At 42.3% G+C, this 12,830-nt stretch overlaps 1 protein-coding gene across 1 annotated transcript in view; it reads right to left on the reverse strand.

Moving 5' to 3' along the window:
- hsdl2 (hydroxysteroid dehydrogenase like 2) overlaps positions 1 to 11,822 on the reverse strand; it is a 33,093-nt gene extending 21,271 nt beyond the window's left edge. Inside the window, exons 1-6 of the mRNA XM_084325285.1 lie at positions 11,615 to 11,822; positions 10,836 to 10,999; positions 10,542 to 10,640; positions 10,004 to 10,118; positions 5,358 to 5,461; positions 3,084 to 3,182 (exon numbers count right to left, since the gene is read on the reverse strand). Of these exons, the coding sequence (XP_084181411.1) occupies positions 3,084 to 3,182; positions 5,358 to 5,461; positions 10,004 to 10,118; positions 10,542 to 10,640; positions 10,836 to 10,999; positions 11,615 to 11,631 (598 nt within the window). The 5' untranslated portion in view covers positions 11,632 to 11,822. The remainder of the gene's footprint in view (positions 1 to 3,083; positions 3,183 to 5,357; positions 5,462 to 10,003; positions 10,119 to 10,541; positions 10,641 to 10,835; positions 11,000 to 11,614) is intronic.
- Positions 11,823 to 12,830: the final 1,008 nt, after the last annotated feature.

Here is a 12,830-nt window from a genome sequence, read left to right on the forward strand (position 1 = left end):
CAGTGGATTTGCGAAATAGCATGCAGCTGCAGAGCCGCAGAGCCAGTGGCTCTTTCAGGTCTGGTCACAGGCCCGCTCAACAGCGCCCCCCCACCAAACGGCTGAATGACCTGAAAGAGCCACTGGCTCTGCGGCTCTGCAGCTACATATGCTTCTAGCAAAATCCAGCCCCGCTGTTTGCAATGGGAGCAGCACGGAGTCTCGACTCGGGACTTATTTTATTTGGAATATAATGACTTTATACGCAAAAGTAGCCTAGTTTTAAGTTAAAATATTATAAATCTACATGCCTTGAGGATGTCATTCTTTATATAGCCTGCCTATCAGGCAAAAAAAATTATTCTAACGGAAACACTGATACCGTGATATATACCGTTACCGTCTATGCTTCAAATTATACCGCGATATAAATTTTAGACCATACCGTCCACCCCTACGTCACGGCACTGATAGCGTCTGATAAGCTTTTTGATTGGCTCCATACATGTTATTCGTGCGTGGACATTTTGAACCCTTTCTGAGTGGAATTTCCGGCGTCAAATGGAAAAAAAATAAATAATAAAATTAGATACCAATGATGTAAACTACCCATAATTGAAGAGTAGGGTTTAACCTGCAAGTGGGCCTTTAAACGAGATACAGGGAAATTATCACAAGATAGAAGTAACTTCCTAATTAGAGATGTTCAGATAGACGGATACCATTTTTTCCTTCCCGATCCGATTCTGAGCCAATACCAGTGCATACATTTAAAAAAAAATATATATATATATATATATATATATATATATTATAAAACTTTTAATTTTTTTATATACTGTTTTTTAGTAATAACTAGAAAGTAATGGTATTTATTCAACAACAGGTGATTGTATAGATTAGTATCATTAATTGACAACTATGCTCAATGAGTTCACCCACGGAACGGTTGTTGGGACATTGGTTCCGCACGGACGTTATACGTTGTTGCACTTGCTATCCAGTCTGCTCCGGTTCAGTTAGCTAGTGTGTATGTTGTGATTTTTAATGCACAATAAATATTCAACATTCTCTTTTGAGACTCCGCCTCAGACTCTTAACCTTTGGCACTAAAAGCTAAACATTGTCACCAGTATGGCTGTCCGCAACATGTCATGTGTGCGAGAGGTCGATCAGTGACGACACTTAGGTTAGCCACGTTAACGTGAGCTAGATGGAAAGACAATGTAACGTTACTGGTGAAAAAGTGATTTACCTTGGAATACTCCTTTGCAGTGATGCAGTCGTAATATGGCCAATGCCCAAACGCCACGTGCACGCGCGCTCCTGCGCGCGCATACATGTTCCCTCGGTTGCGCACAGAACAGATGATTATTATGCATAACAATGTTTTAAATGTAATTGTAGTTACAATTTCTTTAATTGAATTAACTTAAACTAGAAAAGTAAATACAAACTAAATTAACAATGTAACTTAGATTTAGTTTACAGAAGGACAGTCTCCTTCAGACTGAAGCACAACTTGTCTCATCCTTCCAGTCGGGCACCAACCCCCCACCAATTGGTAGCCTACAGGGCTTTTATTTTGGTTTGGCACTTCTCGTTGATCGGTATCCTATTATTATGCAAAGTCTAGGTGATAAGTGCCGGCCGGGTACTTATCGCACGGCGCGACGAGTTCAGTGACAATTGTGAACGTATTTTTGTGCGCGCGCGTGCACATCATTGCGCGCACTTCTGCCTCAGTGACATACCTAAACGCCGTTTAACCGCGTTTGTGCACGACTGCATGCCTGCTCCTTTGCCAACTTGCTGTACTTTGCTTGCAGGTCTGCAGCCATTATTGCTGGATTATGAATAGCCTCAACTTTAGCCAAGGTAACTAAGGTCGCTTTCACACAGGGGCTGTTTGGTCCGGACTATCGGACCAGAAGTCGATAGTCCGGTTTTTCGGGTTTGTGTGAATGCGCAGTCGAACTCGGTCCGCGGACCAAACATGCGAACTCGGTCCTCCAAAAAACATAGGTCTCGGTTCGCCTTCATCGGACCAAACGCGGACCAAACGTAGTCAGTCAGGCATCTTGGGTAGAAGGAACAACGCAGCTTATTATTATTAATACCGCAGTGCGCAGCACACTGCATCTATCTATCTATATATCTAACTGTGCATCTTGGGTAGAAGGAATAAGAAAAAAACACGGCTTATTATTAATACCGTGGCGCGCGGCATTACAAGCACACTGTGTAAACATGTCTCGTGGACAGACTTGGGTGATCCGCTGATCTGGAATCAGACATGGCTCGCAGTCCACACACACAGACACACACACGCGCGCGCACACACACGGGCTCGCAGCCACACACACATTTCCACTCTCTATCAATGCCACGCCTCTGCTACTATCACGCCTGCTCACGGCTACGCAGTTTGTGTATTTCCACATTTCACTTTCTGAAGGGGAGGGATTTCCACTCTCCATTGTGTCCAATAGACGAGCGCCCTTTTCGACCGTGTGACATTGATCAGAAAGTTCGGTGCGCTTGACAAATTGCTATGTGAATGCAGACGAACCAAATGAAGAATGCAACAATATTGCAACTTCACCACCAGAACCGCACCGAGTCCACCAAAACTATATGTGAAAGCGACCTAAACTAAAACTAGCTTTTCAGCTAGCTCTTCAGCTAATGCTAATAACACCAGCAAGCGAACACATCAGAGCTCCCCGTCACACCGCTCTGTCTGGACGATGGCATTTAAGAAAGTATCTGCTGTTAAAATGACAAACAGCATTGACACTTTAATTCACGGTCAATTAAAAACACGTTTGTTTTATAATGCTCACTCTCAGCAGGAGGATACCGCACGTGTTGTTGATAAATTACGTCATATGGGATCGGAGCATAGAATTGAAGCGCACTCGCCGATACCAGCATTTTAGGCTGTATCGGAGGCATTTCCGATACTGGTATCGGTATCGGAACAACTCTATTCCTAATACAACACATTTTTAAGACCCCATCAAAATCATATTCAAGACCTTTTTAAGGCCCAAGATTCTGATTGTTAAATGTAAGACTTTTGACAAGTGTGATTGACTCACCCGTTTTTGGCCAGAGTGCGTTGACGGCAATCTGTCCTCTGAACTCTTCAGCCATTCCCAGAACACACATCGACATGCCATACTTAGCCATGGTGTAGGCTAGAAAAGACAGATGGGGATACATAGTTAGAATACACTAATAAATGGATAGAAAGACGCATGTTGTACTTAGTGTAAAAAGAAAGAGAAAAATAATTTCCTTAACACATTCCCTGCCATTGATTATCCATCAATGTAGGCTCACTGCCACCACTCTAAGCCTATGGAGATGTTCACCTTCTTTGCAGGGCTATAACTTTTTAAATTGTATTGCTAAATTGACATTACTATGGCCCATTCAACATCGATTATCTATCGTTCAGGATGTAGGAACATTATACTTTTTCATTCATAGATTCCTACAAAAATACCTTCTAGAATATAAGTATGTTTTTATCGTTTTCTGCAGTAATTCATAGAACGTGAGTTGTAGGCATAAACGCATATATAGATTATCAATTGCCATTTATTCCTGATACACGCTATATTAAAAAATTCAACTGTATATGATCCTATACGTTATGCGTCATCATGCACGGATGAAAGGGGGGGGGGGGTCGTTTATAATTCCGTGATCGTCAGTAAATGCTTTATGTAGTATGGGTGATATATTGATCAGATCGGTTTGCAGTGAAATTAATAAACAATTGGGCTGAAAATAGCATCAGCGTCCTCTTACCGTGCGTCAATGAGACTGGCGGTGCAAGATCCCAGGTATAGGACGTTGATCGCCTAGGTCCATTTCCAGTTTGTATGTCGCAATAAACGCCGAAATCGATTATCGATTATTAAGTTTATAAAGCGATCCATATGTACTATAGTGTCTGTCGGGAGCCTTTGCGACAATATCCGACGGCCGGATGAATTTAATCGACGCACAGCAGCCATATCCTGTTTACCAGTGTAACTCGCCCGACCATCCACCAGGCGGCGGTGTTGAGCCGTCGTTGTATTGAGCCGTAGGGTCCAGCTGCAGTGCCGGAGGTGTATATAAGAATTATGAATGCCATGGCGAAAAAATTTAATATTGATCTCAATATCGCTGTACAGCGTGGTCTGGCGGTCAAAGCATGGCGGGCAATAACATTTTAAAGCGTTTCCGGCGGTGGATGTGTTAACCCTTTATCTGCCAGAGATTATTCTGATCTTAATCCACTCTGCCACAACTGTAAGTCTATGGAGATGTTCCCCTTCTTTGCAGGGCTATAACTTTTTAAATTGTATTGCTAAATTGACATTACTATGGCCCATTCAACATCAAGTATCTATCGTTTAGGATGTAGCAACGTTCTACTTTTTCATTCACACATTCATACTAAAATATGGTCTAAAGTATAAATATGTTTTTATCGTTTTCTGCAGCATTCCATAGAACGTGAGTTATAGCCATAAATACATACATTAGATCATCAAATGTAGTTTGATGTAGGGGGGGGGGGGGGGTTTATAAGTCCGTGGCCGACGTTAAATCATTTATGTAGTATGGGTGATATGTTGATCAGAGCAGTTTGTATGTATAATAATAATCAAACACGCTGAAACTCACCGCAGCTTCCTCGTAGCGTTGGGCGATCAGTGTGGAGCAGAAAGTTCGCTATTATGGGATGTCGATCTAGTTGGTCTAGTTCCAGGTTGTATAATACTATATACGTCCAAATCATGTTTATCGAGTTATTGGCAACGGATCGATATCCAGTGTATCAAGATGGAGTCGCTCACTTCCGGTTTTGGCGATTCGCCGATCGGCCACCAGATGGCGGTCTTGAACCGTCGGAGAGTTGAGAGGAGATCTACAGGAGATCTCAAGTCTCCGTGGGTGAAATATGATTGCCATGACAGATTTTTGAAATATTTATCTCAAAGACGCTGTACGACGTCATTGGCAGATTACGCATGGCGAGGAATGACGTCTAAAGTCGTCCTTGGCGATTAAAGGGTTAATTGGGCTGCCTGGTTAAGTAAACTGACAAATTGATATGGTTACCTGTGTGTTTTATATGGTTACCCGGGTATGTGCTATGATAATCTATAATGTTGGCTGTATGGTGGATCACTGTGGTGGCACTGGCTACGGCTACCAGTCTGGTTGCTATGGTTACCCATGTGGTGGCCATGGTGATTCTTAGGTTCTTCTCAATCCAGATGGGATTCATTTCAAGGCCGTGGATCAAATAGTGACCAATGTATTGGAACCGGTGGAGACTCTACGGTGGCTACTGTTCCTGCTATGGTTACCTGTATGGTTCTTGAACCAGATGGGGTTGAGGTTGAGAGGAGGACTGAGGTTGAGGATGTGAGGGTTCTTACTCTTCAACAGATGTGGAATACACAGCTTCGACCTGTATACACACACACACACACATACATGCAAAGTGAGGATTGTTGCTCGTCAACAGGTGAGGTGTAACCTGTGGGTGGAGTAGAGTGAGAGCGCGGTAAATTCCCCTGAGCAAGGAGCGCATGTTAATATCCGTCGCTCAAACCACTCAAATTCACTCCATTCCACTCATGATGCTGTATTGCCAAAGCTCATTTGTTACAAGGCTATTATTATCATATTCTCTCTCTCTGCATCTTCCCGTGGTATTGCTTGCACGACTGCTCCTTGCACTATGGTAGAGGGCTGGGTATCGAAATTCTATACTTTCATGGTATCGATCTAATGGCTCCAATACTGTCGAGCATCGGAAAATGCTCATGAGTGTCAGTGAGCCAATAAGCATGTTTGTTCCAAGATACAATCACTGTTCAATCACAATCCCAAATTATCCTAAATGTAATAACAAAGCCTCGGATTGGCTCACATAGCACATGACACACACATAACTCAGCAAAATAAGGTATGGGGGGGGGGGGGGGGGGGGCATCATCAGTATTGAACATTTTCAAATGATACCCAGCCCTGCACAATGGTGCCACACAGGGTATATCCACACATTATTCTCCTCCCACATTACTCCGCCTTTTCACACATGGGCTAATCCAAACCGTAGCCTAAACTCATCAGCGCATCCATGCTCCAAATTCCCCAAAACAGTCACCATCAACTCCCATGTAGGCTGGCTTGGGAGCATGACCTTCACATATTTTTGACTGCTTCTCAGAGGAGTACAAGTTGGAGGTTGGCTTAGAGAGCATATAAAGAGCGGATTGGTAAAGAGCAGATAGGTAAAGAGCAGATTGACAGCATGTCAGCAGATAGGTAAATGCTGACATGTCGGAACAGAAGACTCTAGTCTTGGAAGTGGATCACAACATAGCAATCGGTGGAAGATTTGGTGCCTCAGAGCTATTATTTCCCGTATGGTAGCCATGCCCAATATACACGAGTAATTGTGATCGCCATGGGATTTATTCATTTTGGAGTACTTTCTGACTGAGGTAAGGTCTATCTTAGGTAACCTGCTGGTATTTTTTTTACGTAAAACATGCTTCTGTACTGTCCAATTATCTAGCGGTCTCAGTCAATGAGTCAACTAAATGTCCCCATTGGAAGGGTGTAGGCGAACGACTTATAAATTGAACCAAAAGAAACAATTCAGACTTTGCAAGAATGTTCATTTATTGGGACTCCATGTCCAAACATTCTGTTATTTGGATAACTGTCATGCCATCATCACCAGGTGGTCAATCAAGCAAGCGGTTAGCTGGTAGCTGGTAGCAGCTTAAGTCTGTAGATAGTAGTACTTGTTTAGCAGTTAGCCAGCAGTAGTAGCATTTAGCCAGTAGTAGTAGCACTTAGCCAGCAGAGTCGATACAGTCAGTAGCATTTAGTAGTCAGATTATTTACCTATACAAAGGAAAGGAAATAAACGGCATCAATTAGTAACTAGATATATGAATCAAAGGATAAATGCGGATATTAACGGCGCATACAATGCAACGTACCGTTGGCCAGTCAGAGTTCGCCCACAGGGCTTTTCTTTTTTTTAAACTTTGGCCATTCCCCTGGCTCTTTTTTGCATTTTTTATCGCATTTATTCTGGTCAAGGATGACCGACAGAAACAGGCTGAAAGGGTTCAGATGGGGGGGAAGACACTCTGGGAAAGGCACGGCTGCAGTCCGGGATTCGAACTCGCTAAACCCCAGATCCGTGACGAGCACGGTTGTCCCCGGCGCCGAAATAGCGCTCGAGGTACGTGGTGAGCTACTGGAGCTCCCCTCCCACAGGGCTTTTCACCTTACAGCCTATGGTCAAGAGCGTCTCTTAAATAGTGCGTCACACAGACGCTGATTCAGTCTCACCTGTCCACATCTCAGTCCCCTGGCGTCCCACAGTTGCAGTAAATGCCCACTAGGTGGCACCAGATGATAAATAATACTTGTATAATAAGTGCCCCTATAATAATGATAATAATAATAATATCTCTGTAGGAAGGGCGCTGGATAATTCTCCATGTACCGATCACAGTGTTGTGTTTTACCGGACGTAAAACATGCTCGACAAACACGATCGCAGTTTCTAGTTAAAATGCCCCCCCCCCCCCCCATGATGATTTTGTGAAGACACATATGTACATGGTATATACCTTTGATTTGGAAGTATTTGGGGTTTCAGGCGATCAACCAGAACGATTTGGGCATATTGCATTTAACGCAGCATATCTCACGATCTATGAAAAAAGACGATTACCGGACACGCAAGCAGATAACGAGAGCAATGACTTCCTTTCTGGGGGGTTTCAAAATAAAAGAGCGACGTCTATAGCAGCGGAATACGTTTATTTTGTACATTATCTAACGTTAACACGAACCTAAACTAACTTTAGGTTAGTTGTAACGTTAGTTTAGGTTCGTGTTAACGTTAGATAATGTACAAAATAAACGTATTCCGCTGCTATAGACGTCGCTCTTTTATTTTGAAACCCCCCCAGAAAGGAAGTCATTATATTTGCTTGAGTGTCCGGTTGCTGGTTAGCTCCGTTAGCGTGCAGTATATCAAGACCAGCCATTGGAATATTGTTTTCTAAATTGGGGAGGCTTTTAATCGTCAAGATAAGAGGATTTTAAGTCATGGTATCCATAAACTTCAATCGTTTCGGATCCTTTGAATGAATGAGAATGTCAACATACACAGCTTCACGTAGAAATCACTGACTGCGCCCAGAGACTCGAGTGGTTAGGCAAAAAATTGTTCCGAGTATATTTGCTTAGAAAACGTAATTGTCGAATTCAATAATTTTTTATTTCTCCACGTGGTAAATACACAGGTCACAACATGTTTACAGGAACGTTTTAGAGTTGTATTTAGAGTGTATTTCGTGACTGTAGGGGACTGTAGGGAACGTCAGGCTCTAACTCCGCCCCACTTCCAGTGATGAAGCTAAGCTACGCTAACGGAGCGACTGTTCCCTAAGCTAAATGCATGCACAGAGACAAAAAAGGTATGTATCTTCTTGTCTAACTCCAGGGAAGATGTTAAATAAGCTAATTTCCCAAAATGTTGGAGTTTTCCTTTAAGAGAAATCTTGACAAAATATTCAATTTTCATTAGCTTCATTTTTTATATTAATATTTATTGTAACATATATTATAACCGATAGGGCATACAGACCCTCATCTGCACCTTTGTTTACATTGTTTATTTTTCTCATATTCAGATTTAATTGTATTGCCTATATTTATGTCTTTCTTCTATTACCCTGCCCATACCTGTACCCAGGGGCGTAGCTGGGGGGGGAGCTTAGGATGATTCCAAGGGCCCAGCACTGGGGGGGGGGGGGCCCAAAAAAATATAAAAAAAATAAATAAAATCTTTTTTTACTAGACATCACTCAGGTGTATTATTGATGCTCTCATTGATACTATGTTTGTTTCTGAAGTGTGTGTGTGTGTGTGTGTGTGTGTGTGTGTGTGTGTGTGTGTGTGTGTGTGTGTGTGTGTGTGTGTGTGTGTGTGTGTGTGTGTGTGTGTGTGTGTGTGTGTGTGTGTGTGAGATAGAGGGGGGGGCTTTGGTAGACTATTGCATTGGTCCATTCATTGAAGATGAACGCAATGCGACATCCTTTACTAGGCTCACCCACCAACAGTGCAGGTGCTGAACTGCTGATCCGAATGTATAGGTAAAAACCATATTATGCGTTTTCATCAATAAATAAAATTGTAAAAAAAAATCTCTCGCTCGCTCGAATTCACTGGGGGCCTACAAATACATTCTTTCATAGGGCCCAGATTCTACAGCTACGCCCCTGCCTGTACCCCCCCCCCCCCCCCCCATGTTGCTATGACACCCGATTTTCAAGGGGATCAATAAAGGAATATCTTATCTTCTCTTCCTGGGTAGTGGCCACAGTTGTCATTTAATGATAATCACCTGCCCTTTGTTTACAACCACCTGTTGTTTATGACAAAGATGTCTGTGAATGCTATGAATAGAATAAGTCAGCATTTTTTATCCCATAAAGCATTGCCTATTCTAGTTAGCTTCAACCTGTATATCAATAATCTTGTGTGTTAAGACCATTATTGAGTGGGTTGCGTTTTTCTGGGAGTACACGTTGCCTGCAGCTCTCCTGGCTGCGTGAATATTAAAGGCAACCAACTTGTGTTCAGCTTTTCGTTCAGCACACAAGTTGGTTGCCTTTAATATTCACGCCTCCTGGCTGCAATTTAACTATTTGAAAACTCGTGCTTTGTGTTTTTGGTGATATTCATTCTTATATCTGTTGGTGTAGTTGCCCCGTTGAAAATAACTGCTTCTCGACGAGCTGCAGTGAATTAATGTATATATGCAACTAAACCAACCAACAAACCCACGAAATGCAGTGAATATAGAGTTGCAATTCAAAGTCTTCCTTTTTCTTATGGAGTAAAGGGCGACTGAGAAAAGTTAAACACCATGCTTTAACAAACGAAAAGGGCTGAATTGAAGGTGTCATACGTGAGGTATGTCCCTCGGAGGTTAACGCCCAACATCAGGTCCACTTTCTTCATGGAAGTTTCCAAGGTTCCAGTCAGGTTAATGGCACTGGCATTATTAACCAAGATGTCTATCCCTGCACACACACAAACACAACACTATTATTCAAGATGTCTATAACTTTACCTCTAACATGCTTGTGTGAGAGAGAGAGAGAGAGAGAGAGAGAGAGAGAGAGAGAGAGAGAGAGAGAGAGAGAGAGAGAGAGAGAGAGAGAGAGAGAGAGAGAGAGAAATGAGTGAGTGAGTGAGTGTGTATGTGGGATCGGGCTGTGTTTCTCAAAGAGATTGAAACAAATTGATCATGTGCATATGTGTGTGTGTGCACACGTGTGTGTGCGTGTGTGGGCTGTGTGTGGGCTGTGTGTGTATGCGAGTGTGTTGTTTGTGTGCATGTGGGATGTGTGTTGTGTGTGTGTGTGTGTATGCAAGTGTGTGTGTGTGTGCATGTGGGCTATGTGCGTGTGTGTATACTGTATGTTGTGTGTTTTGTCTCTTACCTCCAAACTTCTTTACGGCTTGTTCCACAGCATCACCAATCTGTTTCTCATCTCTGACATCAACGATACATGGCAACGCCTTCCCCCCTGCTGCCTCGACTACGCACAAAACGTTTAGCAAATACAGTTTATATTATCAATGCTTGTAGACCTGTTGTCTTTAGTAAATCCGTAAAGAAAGGTATTAGGGTACCAGTAATTGTTGATGGATACAGAAGACATCAGGTCTGTTGTTTCAAATGTACTGAAAATGTAGCTGACCGATATGCAATGAGGATAGGATAACGTGCTTACTCTCCGCTGCAGCTGTATAGATGGTGCCAGGCAGTTTAGGGTGAGCCTCTGCTGTTTTGGCTGCTATTACGACGTTTGCTCCATCTTTAGCTGCCTTCAGGGCAATGGCTTTACCAATACCTCGACTGGCACCTGTGATGAACAGGGTGCACCCTGCCAGCTTCCTGCGAACGAGAGGGATGGGGGGAGAGGGAGAAAGAGATAATATTATGTTATGTGTATAGTGCAGGACTGATACCTCGTATCAAATCACTTTCAATATAGTTAGTGGATTGTCGCTATGATTCAAATACAAAACAAAAACGCATTATGAAATAACAGAAATATTGTTCCACCGTCTTAATGGTTCCTGACTGGCCTTGACTGGCCATGCAGTGGAAACACGGATTGTAGGGTAAAGGTCGTGACGTAACTGCAAGGTTAGTTGACAAGGCGTCTAACCTGGCTTTGTTATTAAATATTAAACCAACCAGAAACGATCACCAGAACTAACGCTAGCTGGTTAAAAACGTAACTCAATCGGTTGGCGTTAAAGTCTGCAGTAATAATAACGCAACGATATAACCAACCAGAGCTAGAGTGGCTCAAAGCAATAGTAACGTCACATGAATACCGCAGCTACCGCGTAAACAATCAAATAGTTTGATCAAATGCAAGAACATTTAATGAATTTCAAAGCAAAAGCCTCAACAAAAGTCCAAAGGCCAAGTATTAGTACCATTTATTAATATTAGCCAGCTAGCATAGCTAGTTGCTACTTAACCAAAGCTTTGACTTGCCCTGTATTCTGCAACATTTTTTTTGCCGCTGTGTCTTTCCTTCTCTCTTCTTTTCTTCAAGTTGAAACTGTATTTACTGCTTGTTGTAATGTATTCAACGTAGGAACACTGACCAGTGTAACGTTAGCCTAGGGAGTTGATGTTACCTGCTACACTTGTGTCTACAGAGTATGAATGACAGCGACGATGCCCTTTCCCCTAGTTCAAGATTCTCCACAGGAAGAGAGACTGCCTACTTTGGTCTACTTCCGAGTTTTATAAGAGGCTACTACTATACACCAACGATCCATCTAATCGAACTTGACTCGATCTATAAATGGATGATTATTAAAAAAGGGAGATGGTCATACGAAATTATAATTCATAGCATTTTGTGTGTTTGTGCTCTTTTGGAAAATAACGCTTGGTTCGTGAGTGACATCTAGTGGCGGGGAGAGGAAACTGCATAAATCCACGTCAGTACCTCGCTCCACCCACCACCGAGGCACCTGTTGTCATTTTAAGCACATGTCAGGGGCAACATTTTAGGTGGAGAAGGATGGGCCGGGCCACATTATATTCATAGTATTCAATCACAGACATCACAACAGGTGATTGCATTGTAATCAAACCACGTCATAGGAATACTATGATATATTTAGGTTCTACAGGTTGATGTCTATGGAGAGATGCCAATGACAATCAGAAGAAAACAGCTAGCAGCTAACTACTGGGCAAATCTGCAATGTAATAGATAATGTTAAAAATGTCCTTCCGCCTTTCAAAGAAAGAGACGGAATGGGAGCATTTTTTGTTCTACTGTAGTGATCCCAGTGGTGCTACAATGGTTACTTTCCTTTTCTGAAACTGAAACAGAAGGAAAGAGATTCAATTAAGAGATTCAAATAAGTACACAGGTCCTTAAAGGTGCACTGTGCAGTTTTGGAGGAAGCTGATTTGTTTGTGGAGTCTGCAGAAGACATTTACTGTAATTGTTAGAATTGTTCTATCTTATGTTATCATAAATTTAAACAAAATAATTTTTAGGCACTGTGAACCAAACGTAAGCCTAGAATATACTTATAGAACGTAAGCCTTTGTAAACAACAGCAATGAGATAGTAACTTTTCAAGTAGTTTTCAAGCTTCAAACAGTGTTACAGGGATCCAATTTCCCTCTGAGGATAGTTTGTATAAATATAGCTTAGAAATTATTCACTTATCTTACTCTCACAAAA

The sequence above is a fragment of the Notolepis coatsorum genome, assembly GCF_963971535.1.
Source record: "Notolepis coatsorum genome assembly, chromosome: 11".
In the NCBI taxonomy this organism is placed as follows: Eukaryota; Metazoa; Chordata; class Actinopteri; order Aulopiformes; family Paralepididae; genus Notolepis; species Notolepis coatsorum.